Source organism: Equus quagga, chromosome 13, assembly GCF_021613505.1.
Source record: "Equus quagga isolate Etosha38 chromosome 13, UCLA_HA_Equagga_1.0, whole genome shotgun sequence".
In the NCBI taxonomy this organism is placed as follows: domain Eukaryota; kingdom Metazoa; phylum Chordata; class Mammalia; order Perissodactyla; family Equidae; genus Equus; species Equus quagga.
In genome coordinates, this window is record NC_060279.1 from 83,658,952 (window position 1) to 83,684,623 (window position 25,672).

The window sequence follows — 25,672 nt, forward strand, 5'->3', positions numbered from 1 at the left end:
TTAGCCACTGAAAATTGTCAAGTGGGGATTTCTCTCTTCTTCAGCCATCAGAAGTCTCTGGGTTTCCTCATCAAATTCATCTTTTTTCAGCCTGGTAAAATATAAAGGGGCTCTCTTTAATTTATGCCTCTTTCTTCTCCACATCTCATCTTTCTCCATCATTTCTTCCCTGGACAAACCTAGGACAAGCCTTCCCTGTCTTGCCTCCAAGAGGAAAGACACATCTGCTATATGCAGTGGTGTGCTGATAAATGTTTAACAGCTGGCTCACAAAAACCCCCCAAAAACCCTGGTTTGTAGGGCTGCTCATTTCTGTGGTGTAGATTCTCCAACCACGGCTGAATTCAAGCTGCCAACTTGATGACACTAAACACAGAGTGAGGAAGAGTTGCACACACACAGGGTTCTCACCAGCTGGCAGCAGCTGGCTTCAACTCATCACTGGACAGAAAAAATGTCCTGTCTGGTAGAAAGCCCTGATTCCACCTAAACATTAGGATTTGGGACAAGAAGACAGGAAGCTAGGGAGAAAGACTGAAGCTATTTTTATTTTTAAAAAGATAAAATACTAACAGCTTTCATTATCCAAGGGCCTGGTGCAGGCCCTCTGCTCAGGGTTTTACTTGCACATGTCATTAAAATTTCACAACCACCTATGAGATACCATTATCGACTTGATTTGTGAGGAAGACATGGAGGCTAAGCAAGTTCAGGAATCGGCCTGAGGTCACACAGCCAAGCGGTGGAGTCAGGATACAGATCCAGCAGTTTGTTTCTGGAGCCCCTGCACGTGCACGCGGCATTATGTTGTTGCTTTGAAACAAACAGGAGGGTTAAGGATCATTGTGTCTTGGCTCTCCTGTGGGTATAAATGTCTCTTGTCTCTGTTGGTGTCTGTTCTTTTGCAACTGTCCCAAGCAGCTTCGTCTGACTGCTGGAGTGTGGTACGCCCCCTCAAGCAACCGTTCATCTTCACACACACGTTTGTGAGACCGTCCACGGTGGGAGGAGGGTGCAGAGGACATGGAAACTCACTTACTTGGTTCCATCATTTTTATCATATTATCTAATTTATATTTTCATAATGACCACGTCAAGTAATTTTCCCTATTTTTCCCGTGGAAGGCGGATAATCGAAGAGGAAAATGTCTTGCCTGAGACTACAGGACTAAACTTGGGAAAGCTGGAACCCCAGCGCTGACTTCCATGACTCAGAAAATAACGGACGGTCCCAGTCTTCCCACTAGGTGGCATGTCACCTGTGGCGCTCTGTGTTCCGAGTCTTTGGCACGAGTTACAATGAGAATGAAATCGTGCCAGGCACCTGAAATTTCTAGATGTAGATTTACAAGGATGGACTTTAAAGAAATGGACCTATAGCTTCACAAGACAGAAAAGAAGGTAATATTCTTAGTGCTGGAGTTATACCAGTTTTACCCCAACATCTTGTATTTCCCTCTTCTAGAAAGAAATGGCCTAATGACTACCTGTGACTGCACCTGATCTCATGTACATTTGAAAAGGGTAGGGGCAAATGCACGAGAAAGAAAGATGCTAAGGATTTATTATGTTGTTGTCTAGTAAAATAATATTTATCTGATAAAATAATATATATAGTTTGTATTATAATTGTGGTATTTATAATTGTAGTATTTGCAATTATAGACTTATATAAATATATCTTTATAATTATAAATAAAATACATAACAATTTAATTTTAGGTATAATTATAGGTATAATATATAGTATATAATTTGTATTATATTTATAACTACAGACATAATTATACATATAATTACAGCCATGCGTTGCTTAACGATGGGGACATTCTGAGAAATGCAGCAATAGGTGATTTTGTCATTGTGTGAACATCATAGAGTGTACTTACACAAACCAGATGGTGTAGCCTACACCTAGGCTCTATGGTACTAATCTTATGGGACCACTGTCATAGATGTGATCCGTTGTTGACTGAAATGTCCTTATGTGGTGCATGACTGTATAAATATTTAAGTCAACAATTAAAAATATATATTAAATTATATGTCTATAATTATAAATATAATTATAAAAATTATAATATTTTTAGATATTTTGCTAGATTTTATAATTATAATTATATATAATTGATAATATAGAATTATACATATTACATTTATAATTGTCTAATTATAATTTATTATACTAAATTTTTATTTTAATATACAATGAACTTAAATATAAATATAATAAAATATATTAAGTATAATTATAATTTATCTAATTATACATATTTAGGTATTATAATTATGATTTGTATTATAATAGTACCAAGTGCCAACATTTACTGGGCACTTGCGGTTCACCAGTTACTGTGCTGAATAAGGGACTTACGTCGTCTTTCACTCCTGCAACAACCCTGAGACAGGGAACATCATTTGCATTTAAATGCAATGAGATTAGACTGTCATAGTTCCACACCTTGGGTCCCTGTCAGTCCCTCGTGAGCCCCGAGGACTGTCCCCACAGGGAGAACCAGCACCAGCTCACCCGAGAACCTGCAGGGGGCACTCCGGGCGTCTCAGGGCCTCACACAGCACCACCACCCCACCGTGGTCCAAGGCGTTTCCACTGAGGTTCAGTCTTCTCAGAGTTTTACTGCTGGTGAGAGCAGAAGAGAGATCCTTGCAGCAGGCACTAGTTAACTTGCACGCACCCAGCCTGCAACAGAAGATACACGGTGAGAAGTGGCCCCATCCTCAGGGTGAAGAGGGTGGCATGTGGGTGGCATATGAGCTGGACATTTATCCAAGGCTCACCCCCTAGCCTCCGAGTACAGTGTCTCACAGCCCAGGGTTTATGACATCTGACTACTGCTCTGGGCTAGATTGGAAAAGCGGCCACAATTGTCCGTTCCTCTCTGAACACACTCCCATGGCAGTATGGCTTTGTGGCTCATTCCACTAAGGGTTGGGGTCTATTTCCCCAGCCCCTGAATCTGGACTGCCCATGTGTCTTGCTTTGGCTGATATGAAACAATGGAAGGAAGGTTCTATGAGTTCTGAGCCGACACCTTGCACATTTCTTGCGCTCTTTAACCCCTGAGATGCTGACCGCGTCCCTCCAAAGATTCCTAAGTTGAAGTGCTAACCCCTAGTAACTCAAAACGTGGCCGTATTTGCAGTAGGGTCTTTACAGAGGCAATTAAGTTAAAATGAGGTTGTCACGTCAGGCCCTAATCCAACAGGACAGGTGTCTTCATAAGAAGAGGCAATCAGGACACAGACACACACAGAGGGAAGACCACATGAAGACGCAGGGAGAAGCTGGCGTCTACAAGCCTAGGAGAGAGGCCTCAGAAGGAACCAACCCTGCTGACACCTTGATCTTGGACCTCCAGCCTCCAGAACTGTGAGAAAATAAATTTCTGTTGCGTTAGCCCCCTAGTCTGTGGTCCTTTTTTATGGCGGCCCAAGCAAACTGGTGACAGATGCCACATCCACAAGGCCAGGCTACCTAGTTAGACACGAGAGATATGCAGTCCAGCCATCCCTGCCTTCCTCAGTTCACAGACAGCCAAGCATCTCCAGACTTGATAGTGAGGCCCCCCCTAGACCAAACAATGCCCCAGGGAACCACCGATTCCTGAGCACGCCCATTCGACGTCGGCTACGCCTGGCACAGACCAGCAGAGCCAGCTAGTGATTGTAAGTGCTCACCGCTTGAGGCCTCTAAGTTTTGGAGTAGTTTATTATGGCAGCACAGCTAATTGCTACATGCCCCTGACGGGGTTTTCATTTTTCTTTCTCTTTCTGGCCATGCACCCCTCCATCTTTTGCCACCCACAAAGACACAATCACGACTTTGAGAATACCCACCCAAGATTCTCTAAGCGACATTGGGGATGTGTCAGAGCTTCGCACAACAGCTTCGCACCAACATCTTCTATATCGTTGTACCCAATTTGCAGACCTGTCAGGTTTTGGTTGCTGGTGAGGACTGAGGCAAGGTCTTGACAGCCACGGGCAGTGATACAACATTTTAATAAACTGCAAGAGAATAGTGGAGTTACTCTCAAAGGTTACTAAATTTTTGTTTGATATCAGGAAAAGAAAGATGCCAAGGCACTACACTTTTATCATCCCTATGGATGGGTAGTCGTCCCAGCATCATTTGCTGAAGGTCTGTCCTCCCCCTGCACCATCTGTGATACAGTTGTCCACAATGCAAAGTCCGAACACACGTGGATGGGTCTGTCATGGGCCGTGTGTTCTGTGTCTTTGGTCTATTCATGCCTCTGAATTCCACACTGCTTTTAATTTTTAAAACCTTATAATGTCATTCTATCTTTAGAGCTAGGTCTCCCATTTTTTTTTTTCCTTAGGAAGATTAGCCCTGAGCTCACTACTGCCAATCCTCCTCTTTTTGCTGAGGAAGACTGGCCCTGAGCTAACATTTGTGCCCATTTCCTCTACTTTATATGTGGGACGCCTACCACAGCGTGGTGTGCCAGGCAGTGCCATGTCTGCACCCAGGATCTGAACCAGTGAACCCCGGGCCACCGAGAAGTGGAATGTGCTAACTTAACTGCTGCACCACCGGGCCGGCCCCCTGGCCTCCCACTTTTTGTTCTTCGGGTGTTTCTTAGGTATTCTAGGCCCTGTGCAAATTCCATGTACATTTTATTTCTATTTTTATTTTTTTAACTTTTTTTGAGGAAGATTAGCCCTGAGCTAACATCTGTGCCCATCTTCCTCTACTTTATATATGGGACGCCTGCCACGGCGTGACTTGATGAGCAGTGCATAGGTCAACGTCTGCGATCTGAACCAGCAAACCCCCGGCCGCCAAAGCAAAGCACGTGGACTTAACTGCTGCGCCACCAGGCTGGCCCCTTCATGTACATTTTTAAATCTAATTTTCAAGTTCAACACAACACAAGAAAACATTGCATTTTGATTGGGATTTCATTAAAATGAAAATCAGTTTGTGGAGAAATGACTTTTAATACTGAGTATTTCAATCCTTGAACATGGGACCTCTTTCCTTTTTCCCACATTACACTATCATTTGATGATATTCACTACAACTGTCTTTCATGTATTGTGTTAGCCTTATTCCTGGGTAATTTTTTAAAAAATCTTTTAATTTTGGTAATTCCTTTTTGATGCTAGTGTAAATGGTAATTTTATTTAATTCCACTAGTTTAATGCTTCTTGTTGGTCTCTAGGAAATTGTATACTGTTTGTTTAAAGGAAGGTTATTGGATTCATTCATTCTGATAATTTAGCTACAGATTAAAAAAAAATTTTATGTACACTATCATATCATCTGCATAGAATTAGATGATTCTTCCTTTCTAACATTTTAAGGATTGTGGGTTTTATATTATATTTTTCTCTCTTTATTGCTCTTGCCACCATCTACAGGACAAGGCAGATTAGAAGTTATAGCCAACATTCTTACCTTTTTTTGACATCAAAGACAAAGCTTTTCTCTCTTTATAATTAAACAAACGCTTGCTTTGGATTTTTTGAACTATTCATTATCAGTTCAAGGAAGTTCCCAGTTATTAATTTTTCAAGTTATTATAATAAACAGATATTGTGTTTTAATTCACAGCTTTTTCTGTATTTTAGATGATAGTGATATTTATTTTTAATCAGTGTAGTAAATTACATTGATCTTTTTAATGCTGAAGTAACTTTATATTCTTGGGATAAACCCAATGTGGTCATTATGTTAATTTTTAACATATCAGGATTCTATTTGCTAACATGCTGTTTGGTGTTATGCATTTCACGAACGACTGGCTTGTCCTTTTTCTTTCTTGTGTTATTCTTATTGGTTTCTGGTATCGAGATTATGCTGGGCTCAAAAGATGGCAAGGAGTATGTCTTACCTTTCCAATCCTGAAAGAATTCGTGTAACTCTGGCGTTATTTCCCCCTTGAGTGTTTGGTAGCAGTCACTGATGAAGACTTCCAAGCTCTGAGTTTTCTTTATGGTAAGATTTGACTATTGATTTAATTTCTTTAATGGTTTAGAACTATTCATTTTTCTTTCTTCTTCAGTTTGGCAAGACATTATTCTAGACGTTTACTGAGTTTTGAAAAAAAATCTAGACTTTCTGGTTTATTGTGTAAAGCTGCTCATAAAATTCTCTTAATTATTCAACGCATCTGTAGCAATGTTTCTTTTCGTTTTTGTACCGTTCAGTATAGTAGCTGACTGTGCCACGTGACCACTGGGCACTTGAAACGTAGCTTGTCTCAATCAAGATGTACTACAGTGCAAAACACACTCCAGAGTTTAAAGAGTACAAAATGTGAAATGTCTCATTAATAATTTTGTATTGATTACATGTTGAAGTGATAATATTTGATATATAGTTAAATAAGTTTTACCATTAAAATTCATTTTGCCTGTTTATTTTCAGTTTTTAAACATGTGGCTACTAGGCACTATTACACATGTGGCTCGCATTCCTCTTTTGGACAGCTAGGATACAAGATGCTCGCCAGTCTTTGTAAAGAACCAAACTTTAACCTCCTGACAGTTTATATAGTGTGTTTGTTTTCTTTCATTAATTTCTGCTCCCATTTTTATTTCCTTCTATCTTTTTCTGGGCTTCTTTTGTCATTTAAAAAAATTCCTTGGGGCTGGCCCCATGCCTGAGTGGTTGTTGGCATGCTCCGCTTTGGTGGCCCAGAGTTTGCCGGTTTGGATCCTGGGTGCGGACCTGCACACTGCTCATCAAGCCACGCTGTGGCAGTGTCCCACACAGAGGAACTAGAATATCTACAACTAGGATATACAACTATGTAGTGGGGCTTTGGGGAGAAAAAAAAAAAAGAAGATTGGCAACAGATGTTAGCTCAGGGCCAATCTTCCTCATCAAAAAAAAAAAAAAGGAAGAGAAATGGGGATGCAGAGGAAAATTAGATGCAAATGTTCATTTAAAAGAAAGAAAAAATTTCTTAGGATGGGCACTTAGTTCATTATGCTTCAGCTGTTCTTTTGTAATATATACACATGCTTCAGCTTCATCTCCTCAGTTTGTGGTGAAGTATATTCTTTTTCATTTCATTTCATTTCAACGTATCTTCTAATTTCCATTACGATTTCTTCTTTGATTCATGGGTGATGTATGGGAAATAATTACATTGACCTCATAAGAATTACGGTTCAATTACACAGGATAATTTAAAAACTAGCATCAGGCAAATAATACACATATCAATAATACTTTTTGTCCCAAAGTTTATTTTGTCATCTTAATGTAGCTACATAAACTTTCTTTTGGTTAATTTGTATGGTATATTTTTTCCATCCTTTCACTGTTACCATTTGTCTCATTTTTTTTTTATTGAGGTGAATTCGCATGACACAGAATCAATCATTTTAAAGTGAAGAATTCAGTGGCATTTAGTCCATTTGCAAGATTGTGCAACCACAACCTCCTTATATTTCAATGTCACTTATAAACATTAGGTTTAAAAAAATCTGGTACGATAATTTTGATCTTTTAGCTGAAATACTTGATCTTTTTATATTGAACAGTTACTGATATATTTGATTTTAGATCCACATCTTGCTGTGTTTTGTATTTTCTTGTATCTGCTCCTTTGTTTTTCTTCCCTTTCTTGCTTTCTTTTGATGAGGTATTTGCATCATTCCATCTTCTCTCCTCTGCTGATTTGGGAGTTAGAAACACTTTCTGATTTTCTTCTTCTAAGTTTGTAGAAGTTTCTATATTTGTATTTAACCTGTAAATATCTCAAATTAATACATACTTTTACCCTCTTTTTGGACTTTAAAACACTAATTTACATTTTATGTGACTGCCGTTGTACATTTTAGTTTTCCTTTAAATCCTAAAGACAATATTATTTTTGTAAGCAGTTCATATTTTATTTAAATACATCTACAGATTTACCACCTTCTTTGTTCTACATCTTTTCCCCCTAGAATTATTTAACTTCTGCATGAGGGCTATTCTTGAGAATTACCTTGAGTGATGATCTGATGGTGGGAAACAAATTTTTTTTGAAAATATATTTTTGTCCTCATTCCTGCTGATTTTTGTTGGTTATAAAATTATCGGTTGGCAATTTCTCCCCAGCATACTGAAGATCTTATTGCACTGCCTTCTTGTTTTCATCGCTCCTCTTCACCCAGCTCTTTCTGTCCTTCCTTTAAATGTTATGCCTTCTTCCAGCCCCCAGCCCCAGTGTAGAAGTTGTAAGATCACTATCTTTATATGTGGGGTTCTGCAGGTTCTCCATTATTTATCCTACTGGGGCCAAATTTGGAGGATTGAATCTGTAGATTCAAACCTTTCATCAGGAAAAGTTTTAGCCATTACATCTTAAAATATTTTCTCTTTCTAGGATTCCCATTAAATGTGCCACAACATCTTGCTCTATCCTCTAGGTCTCAATCTCTCTTCTTTATTTCACATCTTTTTCTCTCTTCATGCTGCCTTCTAGATAATTAGGACCTATATTTTGTTTTACTAATTTGCCCTGTAATTATGTCTAATCTGTTGTTCAACCCATCTGTTACATTTCTGGTATTATAATTTCTAGATGCTCCATTTTATTTGCTTTCTCAATTTGCTGATTTTATTTTATGGCTTCCTTTTTCCTAAGATATTTAAACATGTTATTTTTCTTTAAAATAGTGAGCATAATGGTTTTATAGATGAGTCTGGTCACTCCCAGTTTCTGCAGTCTGGCGGGTGTCTTTGTTTTGTTCTTGCTCACAGTGCTGTATTTCGTTGTGTTTTAGCTTATTTTAACCGTGTGGTGTTCATGGACCCTGCAAGATCATTTTCTGAATAAGCTGAGGCCAAAGATCACGTTATGCTTTTATCTACCTCCAGAAAAGATGTGCACTTGCTTTTTCCGGGTGTCTAGAGGCAGTGCTAGTTTAAGGTTGTTTTAAATAAATATATCCCAAATGGATTTTTGGACCGCCTCAAGTGATCTACATTTAGTTTACTACATAGACTACTTCTGGCTCAGCTTCCAGATAATTTTAATATTTTTAAAATATACTACATCTGATATTTTTAGTAGCTTTCAGTTCAAGGATTGAGCCAGATAACATAACCCACCATTACAAGGTCAAGAACATGCCTGGTACTTTTGTCACATCATTTAACACACCCTCCAAGCAAGGAATCCACAGTTCTAAACTCTGAGATTTCATGATGGATTAGGTAAAATGCTTCTGTCTAATCCCACAAGTCTCTTGATTTCTCAGGAAAGAGACATTTGATTATGAAATGCTATCCCAATTGGTAACTCCAAGACACCACCACCACTATCACAAGGTTACCCAACTATTTCTCAACTTTTTAATATGAAATTGTCTTTTCATTATCTGCTTATTACTCTCTTACTGTTCATATTCCTTTATCAAGTATCCCTTGTTTTATCCATGTTAATTCCCAGATTTGTTAGCAGTTCTCACATCCCCATCTTTAACCTTTCTACCTGGAATTTCAGTTCTCCTTTTCCACCTGACGAAACTTATACATCTTGTAGGACACATGCCAAACATCTAACCATAAAACCATCCCTGAGCCCCCTGCCATAATTCTTCTGAGTCCTTTTGTATACTCAGCTGAATGACCATTTACAACACACTAAATCTGTGACAGAAGAGTCAAGGTACAGAGTTTTTTCACCTCAACATCCCTACAAGAATCTGAAACAAGTAATTTTTAACCTTTACATCCTGAGGCACCGACGCCAAGACTTTCCTCAAATCTAGGTGCCTTCTCAGCCATCCAAGCCTCCTGAAAAGGAGGGTCGGTGTTCAAAGTACACCTCAAAGGCACCTACCACAGCGACTGTAGTTGGCAGCTTGGCTGTTTCAAGGCCTCGCAGAGAAGTTTCAGTTCTTCAGATTTCAGGACATTTGCGCTGAGGTCTAGATGGACCAAGCTCTTGTTACACAGAAGAGCATCAGAGAGGCTTTTCCAGCAGTGTCCACTGAGGTAGCAGTAACCCAAGCTGTGGGGACAAATATATGGGAGAAACGGGGGAAGAGGGAACTGATGTGTCTGGGAGCTTTGGCTCCACATTAAAGGTCGTATTCATACAATCTTATATACACAAAATCCTCAGCTGAGGCCATCCATTTCCAGCTTATCTGAAAATACCTCCCTCCATTTCTTCTTACTCACACGATAGAGGGATTAGAAAATAAAACCGACAAAGTAATGGAGGAAAAAGACGGCACACAATGGCACAGCTAATTCTCTAAAAGGACTTAGAAAATTTTGGTTCTAATTCTACATCTGATAATGCTCCCTCCTGGATTGGTGAAGTGTATTGGATTACGTTATGTGTAAATCCTCTTCAACTTTTTAAGTTCTATTCCTTAAAATAGTAAAAAAGTCATGGCTTTAAAGGGATGCATGTGCACTTGGGAAAAACTCTAAGGTACAGCAAAATACAAAGCAGGAGTCCCAAGGTGAACTACATATGGTCTACAGACATTAAAATTTGCCATCACCTTTATATTTTTAAAAGTTAGTTGCCAACATTTAAACACCAATAAAGTTTTATATAAAATCCAGATTTTTAACTTCTGCTGAAAATTTGGATATCTGGCAACACTGGATCCATGTCACCATGCTGTAATGTGATGTGCTAGGATGGAAGGAGGAACTGCTTCCTGTAGATGGGCCACATTGATCTCCATTCTCACACAGACCCCACCCGGCTTGCATCTTCCGTTGATCTCCATTCTATGCCACCTCTAGGCATTTGTGTTTTTGATACCTAGTATAAAACTCAAGCCAGTGAGGATCTCACAATTTTATATTCTGACATCTTACGAGCCTATTTTTTCATTGTTAAAAATTATATTTAGCAACTAAGCCATATATATATTTGGCAATTTTTTCCAATAGTAAAGTGAACCTCAATTTAAAATGCTATTTCATACCTTAGAGGCTGTATGATATTAAATTATAATGAAAAACATGCTTTAATGAAAAATTACTCTATAATATTTCATATGATTTAGATATTTAGCTATTTTAAAATAATTTTTTATTTTACAAGACCCTGGCAAACATTGACAAGTAAAAATTAATTTGTCTTAAACTATTGTTTTATTTACTTGGTTATTTTTGGTTGTTTTAGGTGGCAGGTTAAATTCAGTTCCTGTTCCTCCATTTTGGCTGCAAGTGTACTTCCTCTAATTTTCTTGACTTATTCTCAGAATATCCTTACTTTCATGTAGTTGTAATCTCAAAAAATCCAGAAGTATAAACAGAGAAATGTTTCCCTCCCACTCGCTTCTCCCAATCTCCCAGTTCTATTTCCCAAAGGTAACCTATATTATAGGTAACCTATAATTTTATATCTCCTCCAACCAAGGATATTTGTGTATAAAAAAGCCCCAAATATACATAAGTGCATATTTCCCACCACCTCCTTTTTTTTTTTTAAAGATTGGCACCTGAGCTAACAACTGTTGCCAATCTTCTTTTTTTTTTTCTTCTGCTTTTTCTCCTCAAATACCCCCAGGACATATTTCAGTTGTGGGTCCATCTAGTTGTGGCATGTGGGACGCCGCCTCAGTATGGCCTGATGAGGAGTGCCACGTCTGCACCCAGGATCCGAACCGGTGAAACCCTGGGCCGCCGAAGTGGAGCGCGCAAACTTAACCACTTGGCAATGGGGCCGGCCCCCCACCACCTCCTTTTTATACAAGTCCTACTATGAACTGAAGATATTAGAACTGTATTAATAGGTAATCAGTTGACTCTCTAACACATTAACTCCTCTGTCCTTTTTCTATGTACCTAAACTTTGCTTCTAGGTTAGTCTGTTCATTCATCCTATTACTGCAGGAGAAGCACACTCTGAATTAAATGAGGTCAACACGCCCAAGGACATCTTGCTCTGCTATTGTCTGACAGCTGGGAGTTCACTTTACAAACTAGTAACAAGTAAAAGTTAGTAGGTAGTAAGGAAGTATCTGTGTGTGTTGTAGGTACTTTAATCCAGTCTAACATCTTTAGAAACTTGATTATGTGCTCTGTATAATCTTACTTAATTTTCATGAGACTTCTAGGACAGAATTTTCCACCTCCGTCTACAGAGAAGCCAACTGAAGCTGAGAGACATTAAATAACTTTTTCAAGATAACAGTGTGTAAGTGGTAAATCCACAAGTGGAACTCAAGTCCTTCTGATGCTGAAGCCTACGCGTTAAGATCTGTGCTATGTTGCTTCCATCAATGGATGGATTTGGCCGAAGTTCAAACTGCTGCCATGGTCCTCCATGGTGGACGCTCCCAATGTTCACTTACACCAAGACCTCCAGAGCGCAGTCTGGGTGGCGCAGGGCCTTACACAACAGGGGCACGCCTTTGTCCAAGTAGTTGTATGATACGTTAAGAAGCTTCAGCTTGTTGTTGCTGTTTAAGACCCAGGTGAAGGCTTCACAATCATCAGCTGAGAGGCAACAATTTGTCAGCCTGTAGGAAAGAGAAAATGGTACATTCCATTGGTTTCTATTTCCCTGACTCATTCTTCTTGCTAATCCTATAATAGTGAGGAAGCACTTGTTTGCTCTGCTTGAGAACCTCATTGATCCCCTGCCTCTGTATTGATCCCCATGACCCATCCTTTAAACTTGAGACACATACAGACTCAGTTATTATCCGTATGTGCCTTAAACTTCCCCAGGACTTCTCACTGCACTTAAGGAAAAGCCCAAAATATATCATGTGATCTACAAGGCCTCTTCCTCAACGCTTATGTCCCAGCCACACTGGCTGTTTTCAGTTGCTTGACCCACATTGGCTGTTATTCTTCAAGATATGTATCCATATTTGCTGCTCCCCTAAACTCCTTCCCCCGAACTCCTTTACCCTACTTAGGGTTTTTGCATTTGTTCACCCTGAGTGGAATGCTCTTTGCCTGGCCTTTGGTTAGATGGATCCTCATCATTCAGGTCTCTGCTCAAGCAGCACCTCCTCAGAGGACCCTTCAACTGGAGTCCCACAGTGCTCATGATTTGATGGCTTGCTTGAGTTGGTTGGCGCTATCAGTAATTATGGTTTTCCATTACTTTAGCCACTCTCCTTCCCTCTGGTTGCCACAAGAAGTATAAACTAGGCCCAAAGACAATAGAATAAAGATGGAAACAATTATGATAGTTGTCAAGAAATGAAAATGTAATTGGAAGTCACCTAGTCCATGGCTCCTGACATTTCTCTAAGGATGATTCTGTGGCAATGCATGGTTTTAAAGTGGTTTCTAGCTTAAAGATATTTTCAAAGAGTAAAAAATAGGATTTGCTTACTTCATACCACATATAAAAATTAACTCAAAATGGATCATAGACCTAAATATAAGTGCTAAAACATTTAAAACTCTTAGAAGAAAACACAAGTGTAAATTTTCATGACCTTGGGTTAGACAATGGTTTCTTAGATTTTACACTAAAAACACTAGAGGCAAGAAAAAAATAAATTGCACTTCATCAAAATTAAAAGCTTTTGTGTCTCAAAGGACATCATTAAGAAAGTGAAAATACAATTCACAGACTGGGAGAAAATATTTTCTAATCATGTATCTTGTATATCATAACTTGTACCCAGAGTGTTATAACTCAACATATATTTACAATTCAACAAAAGGACCAACAAACCAATTAAAAATGTGCAAAGGAGTTGAATACACATTTTTCCAAAGAAGATATAAAAATGGCCAACAAGCACATGAAAAGATGCAGAACATCATTAGTCATTTAGCAAATGCAAATCAAAACCACAATGAGATGCCACGTTAAACCCATTAGGATGACTGTAACCAAAAAATGGAAAATAACTATTGGCAAGGACATGGAGAAATTAGAACCCTCACGCATGGCTGGGGGGAATGTAAAGTGGTTCAGCCACTGTGGAAAACAGTTTGTTGGTTCCTCCAAAAGTTAAACATAGAATTACTATATGACTCAGCAATGCCACTCCTACGTATACACCCCAAAGAATTGAAAAACAGGTGTTTAAAACAATAACATTCATAGCAGCACTAGTCACAATAGCCAAAAGATGGAAGCAGCCCAAGTGTTCATCAACAGACAAATGGATAAACAAAATAAGTATATCAGCACACTAGAATATTACTCAACCATAAAAAGAAATGAAGCACTGATACATGGTACAATTTGGATGAACCCTGAAAACATTTTACTAGTGAAAGAAGCCACTAACAAAAGACCACATATTGTATGATTCAATTTATATGAGATGTCCAGTATAGGTAAACCCATTGAGACTAAAAGTATATTAGTGGTTGCCAGGGTGACAAATGAATGGGTAGCGAGTGCTAAAGGGTCTGGAGTTTCTTTTTGAGGTGACGAAAATGCTCTGAAGTTCGATAGTCATGATGGTTGCACATCCTGGTGAATATGTACCAAGACCACTAAATTGTATGCTCTAAAAGGGTGTGTTTAGTATGTGGATTATATCTTGGTGAAGCTATTATTAAGAAATGGGTTTGGGTGATTGTGTGTTTGGTTAATGGGAGCCCAGATAAGGGCAGATAAAGAGTTGAGTGGAGAAATCTGAATATGTGGGTATTAAAGAAAGTAAATAGAGGATCAGTATTAGAGGGAATCCTTACCTGATTGAAGAAAAATTCTTGAAGTGTAACATACTTACAGAAAAGTGAGCAGATGCTAAGTGTTGGCCAATGAACTGCTATGAATTGAATGCCCTGTGTTACAGTATCCAGGTCAAGAAGCAGAACATATCCATCACCTCCTGCCGCTATCCTAACCTCCGATACTGTAGTCTTGCCCACCTTTGCATCTTATATAAATAAAATCACATGCTATATTCTTAAGCTCGGCTCATTTCCATCAACAATGTCTGTGAGATTCATCCAAATTGTTGCATATGATTGTAAATATTCATTCTCAGGGACTGAAAATATAACCACGGTTCTCTTATCTAAGTTTCTCTTAGTACTTCCATTTTTTCAGGTATTATGGATATTTGTCATGAATGTCTTAATACTTATATTTCAGCAAAATTATGCATGCAACTCTGTCAAATGTACACCTAAAAGTGGAATTCCTAGGTTATACAGAATGCCAGAACCTACGAAAGCTGAATATAGGCTAGTCGTTTTCCATAGTGGTTGTACCAATTTAGAAACTTTAACTCCCATATTCTAATCCCAAGTTTACAGGAGGTTAAGTTTGCATATGACTAATAGAAGAGAGGACTAAAGTGGACAGATAAAAATGGTACAGTGCTCTCTGGAATCAGATCAGTGAGCCTCGTGAACACAGACACTTACAGCAGTTCCTCTACGTTGCACTTTGGATTGCTCAAGGCGTTACAGAGCAACTTCACATCCTTACGGGAGAGGGCTGTGCCATTGAGGTTCAGGTATTTCAAATCCGGGCTAAGCGTGAGCACCTCAAAGAAAAACCAACTCTCAGCAGAGAAGGAAACGTTATTTATCCTGAAAAAATAATGAAAAGTTTGGATAGGTTTCATCCAACAAAACCTGAGAACACTGCCTGAGCGCCTGTCTCGAATGTCTCCTGTGACCTGCAATTAACTGATAACCTAATTTCACGATCCAATTATGTAGCTCAGTGGTTCTCAATCTTCCAATTTGTACCGTGGGGGCAAAATCACCCAAGGTCTGGAAATATTTTTGGTTGTCACACTGGGGGATGTGCTACCGGCATCTAGTGGGTGGAGGTCAGGATGCTACTAAATACAGTGGACAGGACAGTGCCCACCATGAAGAATTACCCGACCCAGGATGTCAATAGTGAAGGCTGAGACACTCTGGTGTAACACTATCCAGCGTTACAAACTTTCAAATTTAAGTGGATTAACACAATTTATTTTTTTCTCATGTAATGGTTCAGTGCAAGTATTGGGGGTGGAGTGGGTTTCCTTTTAGACAGTGGTTCTTCATCTCAGCTGCACATTGAAATAACATGGAGATATTCTAATAAGTTGATTTAAGGGCTTGACCTGGGATTGAAGAACTTCGTTTTTGTTTTGGGTGAGGAAGATTGTCCCTGAGCTAACATCTTTGCCAATCTTCCTCTATTTTGTATGTGGCTTGCCACCACAGCATGGCTGACAAGTGGTGTAGGTCTGTGCCTGGGATCCGAACCTGTGAACCCAGGCTGTTGCAGCAGAGCACGCCAAATTTAACCACTAGGCATGGAGCCGGCCCATGAAGAGCTTTTTTAAAGGTCCTTGGGCAATTTTAGTGTGCAGACAATATTAAGAAATTACTGCTTTACACCCTTGCTTCTCAAAGTGTGGTTCCTGGACAAGCCACATCAGCATCACCTGAGAACTTGTTAGAAATGCAGAATCTTATGTTCTACCCCAGACCCACTGAAGCAGTATTTCCATTTTAATGACATTAAAGTGTGAGAAGCACTCCTCTATGGAACCACAGACACAGGTTCTGTCTGTCTTGTGACTTCACCATTCAACTAGTAAATGAGGAATGCACACATAGAGACCCCAGTCTCTTCCTTAAGGGCTTTGGTATAGAAGCTACACTTCTCCTGATATTTTATTGCTAAGAAGGAGTCACATAGCCATATTCAGATGCCAAGGACCCTTGGATGTGAAGCACTTGGCTGGAGACAACACCACACTACAATGGGGGAACACACTTTAGTGGTGGTAAGGGCACCTAGCTATCTCTGCCACAAAAATTCCCAGATGAATATCGCTCTTGTGTATTCCTCCCTTTCTCTGGAATCCTTAAGCTCCACAACATGTGAGACGATATTCTAAAATCCTTGACTAGGATGACTTTCCAGATAACCAGAATCTCATGTTCTCTCATTTCTTTCATATTCACCTCTCACAGGGAAATATCTGTACATTTTTTTTTTTTAAAGGAATCATTTTTTTTTAAGATTTTATTTTTTTTCCTTTTTCTTCCTAAAGCCCCCCAGTACACAGTTGTACATTCTTCGTTGTGGGTCCTTCTAGTTGTGGCATGTGGGACGCTGCCTCAGCGTGGTTTGATGAGCAGTGCCATGTCCGCACCCAGGATTCGAACCAACGAAACACTGGGCCGCCTGCAGCGGAGCGCGCTGACTTAACCACTCGGCCACGGGGCCAGCCCCTATCTGTACATTTTACGGCAGGGAAACAGAAACCAACCAAGCCACACGACCGTCTGTTCCTAGAGGTCAGGACCATAACTCTCAACCTAATTTTATTCTTGGGATTTAGTACAAAGTCTGACACCAAATTGGCCCTCAACTATTGGTTGACAGAATGCTCCTCAAACATTTAAGGAAGCAGCAGGTGCAATAGCCACCAGCAGAAGCTCTGCAATTGATCAGCTCTGAGGTCAGAACCCAGCTTTGCCCTTTAACAGCCCTGTGACCTTAAGACACTCACTTCAATGAATATGGGAAAATGTGACACAGCAAGAGAAATGGCATGTGAAACTCTGCTCTAGATTGCAATTCTTTTTTTTTTTGAGGAAGACTGGCCCTGAGCTAACATCCGTGCCCATTTTCCTCTACTTTATATGTGGGACGCCTGCCACAGCATGGCTTGACAAGCAGTGTGTAGGTCCACACCGGGATGCGAACCGGCAAACCACAGGTTACTGAAGTGCAATGTGCGAACCTAACCGGTGTGCCACTGGGCTGGCCCCTAGATTGCAATTCTTTGCCTGTGCAGTTGGCCTCGCCGGAAATCTAGAGGTGAGATGAATTTATCACCATGACAGACTCAATCCAGGTGGATCTCCAATTTACCAAAGCTTTTGAAGGTGACTGCTGGGATGCCTCAGCTGATTACACAAAGTCACAAAGGCTGACTCGTTGAGGCTGCTGTCACTCACTTGGAGTTCTGTGAGGTTCTCATTTGTAGTGAGCACAGAGCAGACATGATGCCAACAGATGAAACTGTAATTTGACCTGTAAGGAGAAAGGAAACGCTTTCCATGGGTAAATAGTCAACCCAAGCCATTCATATCATAAGCATAACAGATTATCTACCTGAACATGAAACAGCTGACTCAGACTCACGTTTAGTCAGACAGAATGAGGTCAGTCAGGGGAGCTATCTTATATTCATAGTGCTCAACCGGGGCAATGTTGTCTCCTTCTCCCAGGCGACATTGGGCAGTATCTGGAGAAATTTTTGGTTGCTATATCTTGGGGGAGGGGTGCTCCTGGCATCTAGTGGGTGAGACAAGGGATGCTACTAAACATCCTACAATGCAAACGACAGCCCCACACGACAAAGAATGATCCAACCCAAACTGTCAATAGTGCCAAGGTTGCAAAACCTTGCCTTATATGCAGGCAGTTTTATGGTAAAAGATGAGGCAGCACAGTATAGCTGTCATTCTCGAGGAAGATTGCCTTGGCTCAAACCGAGCCTTCACCACTTCTTAACCTGGGCAGCTTATGTGCTCTCTTTGCTTCAGTCATCTCACCTGCAACATGATAATAGAATCTACCTCATCTGATATTTATGAGTATTAAGTGAGTTAAAACTTGTAAGAATTAATTTTAAAAGTTAATTTTTAGCTGAGAAGTCAAGAAAGAATCTGAATGTGGTCCTATGGAAATGATACAAATATTAATTATAAGTACCTATCAGCTAATATTTGTGAAGTGTAGGAAAAACTTCACATGAGCTCTCAACATTCAATCTTCACAATACCTCACAATGTGGTAGTTAACATTATTGCCCTTTTACAATGAAGGAACTTCAACAAAGGAAGGGAAAACCCCGTGGACAAGGTCAAATAGTTCATACAGAGTCAAGCCAGGACTTGAGCTGAGGTCTGTTTGACAGAAAAGGTGAGATCCTAACCATGATCCTATATTAAAAACTCCATCAGCAAAACCCACTTGGGAATATAGACAGATGTCGAAATGGTGATAGAAAGAAAGTCATTGGATGGACTCACGTGGGGTTGTTTGCATTCTCTTCTTTAAAGACATTTTGGATGGAAAGCCAAAGTTTCCTCAAGCGAGAACAGTGTTTTAAGCAGTAGGCAGAAGTCACCAAATCTGCATTGTCAACAATAGAAAACGTAACGTCTTGGAAGAGGGCCATTGCCCACTTTACAAAGGCTTCGTTCTGCATCTCAAACAAACAGTAACACAATGCCAAGAAATCTACCTCTCCTTGAAGATGTTCACTCTCACCTATGCGCTGCACACACTGGCGAAATTTCTGCTGTATCTCTTGGGACAGGTGGAAGCCAAAAAACGCATCCAGCTTTTGTTGCTCCTTTTCATTTAAAAGGCCAAACATGAAACACCCCAAATAAATCCAATGTACTTTTACTTTCTTTAAATAGGTAAATAGTAGTGTCTCTGTACATCCAACAGCTGGGTTTGGATGGTCGATGTGGCTCTTCAGAAAATAGAACATGGCGGCACAGAACTCCTGGACACACACATGGATGAACAGGTACGAGTTCTCACATTCTCTGTACTTCTGAAGAGCCTTCATGTCCAGCAATGTAGGAATGTCAGAATCCACTAACCCATTTCTCCTAAGATCCTCTTCACTAAATACAAACGTGTCGGTCCACATGCCCTCTGCAGCCAGGGAACACAAGCCCTTCAACTGGCTTTGGCTTTGCTGATCTGGACAACTAGTGCCCTTGGCTGTGAACAAGTTAAAGATGAAAGAAGTATAAAGAGAGGTGGTACGTCGGCAGGTCAGTGCCAGATCTTTCCCCCTTTCCATCTCGTGCTTCAGACAAGTGCACACAATCCAGCAAAGGGTGGGGATTTGGCACATGCAAAACAGTTGTTCATTTTCTCTTACAAAACTGAAGGCTTCCATGGCTCTATTTCTGTCTTGAAATATACAGCAGAAGTACTGCTTCCTCTCACTCTCACTGAATCCCAGGAATGTTTTAATTTCTGGGCATACCAACCTATCCTCAATTTCCCCTGGGTACACAGGTGCAGCTGCAATGAGCAGTGAGCACTCGGGGAGCATTTTCTTCCTCAACAAGCTACTCAGGAGCACCCGTACTGGTCGCTGCTCCATCCAGTCGCTGCACAGATCTGACTCAGGTTCATCCAGGTTGTGTTTCAGTTCTTCAAAGCTATCAATGACGAACAAGAGTCTCTCTGGCTGGGACATGATCTCCGTTAGTGGAACATGGGAGTTGGGCCAGTCTCTAGAAATCAGCGCTGCCAAGCTTGTCTGTGTCAACTGCTTCATTTCCCGGCAGCAGAAGTAGAAAACATAAAAGAATCTCTCCTGATAGAGGCTGCCCTCTGCCCAGGCCAACATCAACTTGATCAGAAACGTCGTTTTCCCTATCCCTTGTATTCCTTTAAAGACCACTGTTCGTGGCTGTTTTCCAGTTTCCTTAGGGGCAAAAAGACGTTCCAAAGACTCACGTTCTTTCTGGGTGGTTTTCTGGTCAAAGTAGTCATGAATCCTAGTGACAGATTCTCTGAACCACATATTGTTGAACTTCTCCTGTATATGAGCTTGATATGTCTTGGTGTGTCCTGAGTCAGTGAGAACAGGAGGAGAAAAACACACATACAACACATCCAAGTTAAACACTCATATATATATACTTTTTGACCCTGCAATTGTTCTTCTCAGAATGTATCTTCTCAGGGATCTGCAAACTGTGGCCCACAGACCAAAGCTGGGCAACAGCCTATTTTGTAAATAAAATTTCATTGGAATACAGTCATACTGTTCATGTAGTGTTGTCTACAGCTGCTTTCCTGCCACAGTGGTGAGATGAGTAGTTGTAACAGAGACTGTATGGCCCACAAAGTCTAAAATGTATACTCTACAGCCCTCTACAGAAAAACGCAGCCAAACCCTGCTCTAGATACGCACACATGCGCATGCACACATGGGTATTCATTGCTGCTATTATAGCAACACTAGAAAAGAACTGTATGACCGTCAACAGAAGGCCAGGTAAATAATTTATGGAACCATGGAACATTATGCAGATATTGAAAGTATGGAATCATCTTTATGTGGAAAAAGAACAAGACAGTGTCTCTAGTATGTACCCATTTATCCATTCAAGGGATTTTCTGTGTATGAAATTGATCTGAAAGACCTGACACAGGCAGTTACCTCTAGAAGGGAAACTGGATGCAATAGACGTGCTAGAATGGTGCTCAGTATTTGTTCCAACTTTGATCTAGAGAGTATGCTTAAGAGCAGAATGCTAAAAACAAACAAACATAAAAACTACCACCCTTCTCAGAATCCCTTGCTGCTAAGATTGCAGGTACAGGTTAAGTCCTGCAATTTACATGTGCTCCTGACACTGGAAGGTGGAAGAGGAATGGAGTCCATGTTCTGCTGCTCCAACAGTTTTGCTGCCGGTTGCTGTGAACATGGAGACGCGAGGCTTTTCTGTAATTCCATTCCCATCTCCAATTGCTATCATCATGGTTTTCAAGGAGCAGCTGCACTAGTGAGCTTCCCAACCTCTGAATCATGGCTACATTGGTGGCCTTCCTATCATTCACCTTCCTAATTGCAATAAGGGTAGCAGGTCCCAGGTGGTGTAGTTCCTGGAGTCATTTCTAGAGCACCAGCTTGGACCCCATTCTTCAGCTCTTCTAGAAGTTCTGGAAACACCAAACCCCCTTATAAAATTATGTTTTCTTTAAATAACTGCTATGATCTTTGTTTTCTGCAAGTAAATAGTGGCTGATGGACAGGGATCTGGGGGCTGTTGTAGGAGGGAAGTTTTCACTCTACCCCTGCATAACTGTCATTGGGTTTGATAGAACATAGGTAAGGGCTATAACCTAGCACTACGTGTAACAGTAGGTAACACTACATTAACCCACGGGGAGAACAGTGGATTCTCCCAATCTCTCAGTCTCCTGAAGTTCTCAGCTGCTAACGATGCCACCTGATGTTGGTTAGGATCCCATTAGCTTCTTAAGCTTAGAAAGCTCTTTGCCCACCCCTCAGTGTTTTCTAGTTTCTTGGTCTTCTCACCTGTTCTGGAAATTTGGGTTACATGTTTGATGGTTCACTAATGGGAATTAAATGGGCATACAACCCCTTCTCCCTCTTTAGTGAAAGAAGATAAAGGCATACATCTCCAAAGGACGATCCATTTTCAGACCTGTTTACAGCTTACTTTAGCAACACCCTTTGTTATATTGAGTTGCCACATGAAAGGAACGTTCTCCTCCATATAGACTGCTTTTGAGAAGCAAAAAACAGTGACAAAACTCAGTATATTAGAGCACTTGAGAGATTTTATAAAAAGAACCCTCAACTTCAAGTTCAATGACCTGTGTTGAAGCCTGGTACCAACTCCTCCTAGTTACGCGATCTGGGGAAGGAAAGAGTCTCCCTGAGCTTCAGGTGTCTCAGTTGTAAATGAAGGTAAGGCTGAGCTTCCTAGTACTATAGGGATATTGTGAAGGTCACAGGCTGTAAGAATCATGCATGAGGGAGCAAAACATGCATTGTGAAGGGATCTAGAATGTGAGGAAGTTGTGGGGTTTACAGTTCAATTTGGAAAGGGACGATGATATCTCCTATAGTTGAAAATGATGCTACCATCAACTAAATCATCCCCACCTACCTATGAGCACCATCATGTCTTATGAACCTAATTCTCTATTAGGCTCTGATATAGCATTAAGAATGCCCCAAATGATGCAACAAGGTAGTGGATTTGCCTTTTGTTAAACAGGTTTCTGAGAGGCTGACATATTTCATCAGTGCCATATGAATAAGCTTCATTAGGATTCCGATCATTACCAGCTTTCAAAATCTATCAACCCCATCTGCAATACCCAGCCAAGTCCTATTTAAAAGCCAATCCTGCAAAATATATTTGAATGATTCTTTCAACATGTCCTATGTCCAACAACAATGTTTGGTGACTTGGATTAGAAAAGATCACATTTCTGGTGTGGTTTGATGCTCAACCCTCAATGTAGAAAAAATTTGTAATAGAGAAGGAAGAGGACATGAAAAATCCCCTGAAATACTTCTAAGAAGAAAAGAAAAAAAAACGGGTTAAATGCTCCAAACTGAGGTACTTTAGGAGGGCATCATGGAAGAAGCAAGCTTGAAAATTGTTAGAAGAGAAAGGCTATTTACAATTTCATTAACTACAAACAACAAAACCACCACCAAAAACTTGAGTCTAGTGTATATGGCTCTGGCTACTAAACACACTTGTTTAAACATTTTTTAGATCCTGAATTGAAGCATACTGAATGTATATTTTTAATACCTTTGTCCCCTGCTGAAAAATGTGGTAAATTTCAAGTGTCCTTTTCTGTGAGAAGGGAATGGTAAGTTCTGTGCTATCCAATATGGTAGCCACTAGCTACATGGAACTATTCAGCAAAGTGGCTAGTGTGACTGAGGAACTAAATTTTTTATTTGATTTAAAATAATTTAAATGTTAATAGCTGCATGTGGCTAGTGGCTACCATATTGGATGGAGCATTATCTATATTCTTCTAGTACAGGGTTGCTCAATTTTAGCACTACTGACATTGTAGGCTGGATAATTCTTTGCGGTGAGGGACTCTCTTGGGCATCCAGGATGTTTAGCATCCCTGGCCTCTAAGCACTCGGTGCAAGTAGTACTCTCCTGCATCATGCCCAATGGAGACAACAAAAAATATCTACAAACATGGCCAAACGTCCCCTAGAGGGCAAAAATCACTCCTGAGAATCACTACCAAGATTAACCACTGCCAAGATTAACCTAACACAATTTCCATGTGATCCTGAAAATCAAAGATCATGGAAGAATACGGAGATGAAGAAATGAACATTGTCCCATAGTACCTTCTGGCCCTGTTGTAGACAAGCATCGAGATCATTTATCAAAATTAGGACATGATGCTCGTTATAAGAAACCTTGTCCCATCCCACAATCCCAGACCCCCTCACCTGTAATCTCTTTCTTGGCCTTCTCACAGAGATCGTTTCTATGGATCTTGTGGAAGATGCTGAAGGTCACATTCCATGCTTCTTGTTCCTTATAATGTTTGACCAATAGGTTAGCAAGTCCTTCCCGGGTTGCCTTCCTTACTTCAGCCCAGGGAATTGGCTTGAGTCCGAGTTGCAGAGGCTCTTGTTTGAGGAAATCCTTAAATTTTCTGAACTCATCCTTTTTGAGCTCCCCCAGGTACCACAGAAGGCCAAAATCAGAAAAGAAAGATGACGCCATTTGTCCAGGGCAGAGAAATCAATCGTCAGAGACAGAATTAGCAGCAACAAGAATAAATGGAACCTGTGGAAAATTCAAGGTGGTATCAAGTTATTCAAAAATCAATCAGTTGAGGTAACTAAGTTCTTATAAGTACCTTGCTAGTTTTGGGGGTCGGGGTGAGGGCAGGAAGTCCTTTAGACCAGACTCATCTTTTCTCATCTTCTCATTGAAATGGTCATGAGAACAATGATACCTGAAGTAAAATTCAGCATAAGTAATAAATCAGTCCCAAAAGAATTACTTCGAACCCAACTCTAATGATGCCCAGTAGAGACATATAATAAAATGTATCCTAAGTGAGTGTCTAGGAAAGCACTCCTGAAGATCTACAGATAAATACTCGATATAAACCAGCTGAAAAAATTGTCAGATAAGCCAAATTTGTCCAAATGAAGGCTTACACATTTACAGTATCTGATGGGTTCAACTTTAAGGCAAAATCACGATGACAGGTAAGGAGGATCTTTACCTAATACTAGTTGGAACAGTTATTCAGAAGATATGAGAATCCTAATCTGTGTCCACCTGACATATCCTCAATAGAGAAGCAAATATAGACTCACAAGCATTGGGACGTTGCATCTCTCAGTAAATAACAGAGAAGGCAGGCCCACATCAATATAGTCAATTGACTTTTGACAAAAGCACAGTGCAGAAAGGATATTTTTTTTTTTAACAAATGGCACTGAGACAACTCGAAGTCTATAGGCAAGGAAAAAAAAAAACCTAGACACAGGTATCACAGCTTACACAGTAATCAAGTCCAAATGGATTATAAACTTAAACAGAAAATTCAAAACTGTAAAACTTCTAGAAGAAAACATAGGAGAAAATCTACATGATCTTGGATTTGGTGAAGAGTTTTCAGGTACAATGTAAAATGCATGATCCATTAAAAAAAGATAAACCAGACTTTATCAAAATGAAAGACGTCTGCTCGGAGAAGGACGCTTGTTAAGAGAATGAAAAGATCCACTATAGACTAGGGAAAAGATACTTGTAAATTACGTGTCTGATAAAAGATCTGGATCTAGAATATACAAAGAACCCTTGAAATTCAACAAGAAAATAACCTAATAAAAAATGAGTAAAACATCTGAACAGATAGCTCACCAAAGAGGATATACATGTGGTAAATAAGAATATGAAAGGATGCTTAACATTTGTCATTAGGAAAATAAAATTAAAACCATGATGAGATGCCAAGGGCTAAAATTAAAAAGAGTGATCAATTCATGTTGAGAATATGAAGTAACAGAACTCTCCTTCACTGCTGGTGGAAATGCAAAATGTTACAGCCACTTTGGAAGATAGTTTGGCTAATAGTCTTACATACAAGCCAGCAATGTCCCTAGGTATTTAGCAGCTGATTTGAAAAACTTTTATCTGTACCAAAACTACACGTGAATATTTGTAGCA

At 40.0% G+C, this 25,672-nt stretch overlaps 1 protein-coding gene across 1 annotated transcript; it reads right to left on the minus strand.

Moving 5' to 3' along the window:
- Positions 1 to 24,211, minus strand: NLRP4 (NLR family pyrin domain containing 4). Its single transcript, XM_046682092.1, has 9 exons — positions 23,932 to 24,211; positions 18,953 to 20,525; positions 17,787 to 17,948; positions 15,323 to 15,490; positions 12,319 to 12,486; positions 9,834 to 10,004; positions 3,859 to 4,029; positions 2,531 to 2,701; positions 1 to 91 (listed from the first exon to the last, which is right to left on the minus strand). Exons 1-9 carry the CDS (start codon positions 24,209 to 24,211, stop codon positions 1 to 3), a joined length of 2,955 nt encoding a protein of 984 aa, XP_046538048.1.
- Positions 24,212 to 25,672: the final 1,461 nt, after the last annotated feature.

Coding starts and splice junctions, on each gene's coding strand:
- NLRP4 (XM_046682092.1), bottom strand. CDS start 24,211: ATGGCGTCATCTTTCTTTTCTGATTTTGGCCTTCTGTGGTACCTGGGG. Junction 17,949..18,952: donor GAGAATGCAAACAACCCCAC/GTGAGTCCATCC, acceptor TTCTCCTTACAG/GTCAAATTACAGTTTCATCT. Junction 12,487..15,322: donor TGCAACGTAGAGGAACTGCT/GTAAGTGTCTGT, acceptor TCTTTCCTACAG/GCTGACAAATTGTTGCCTCT.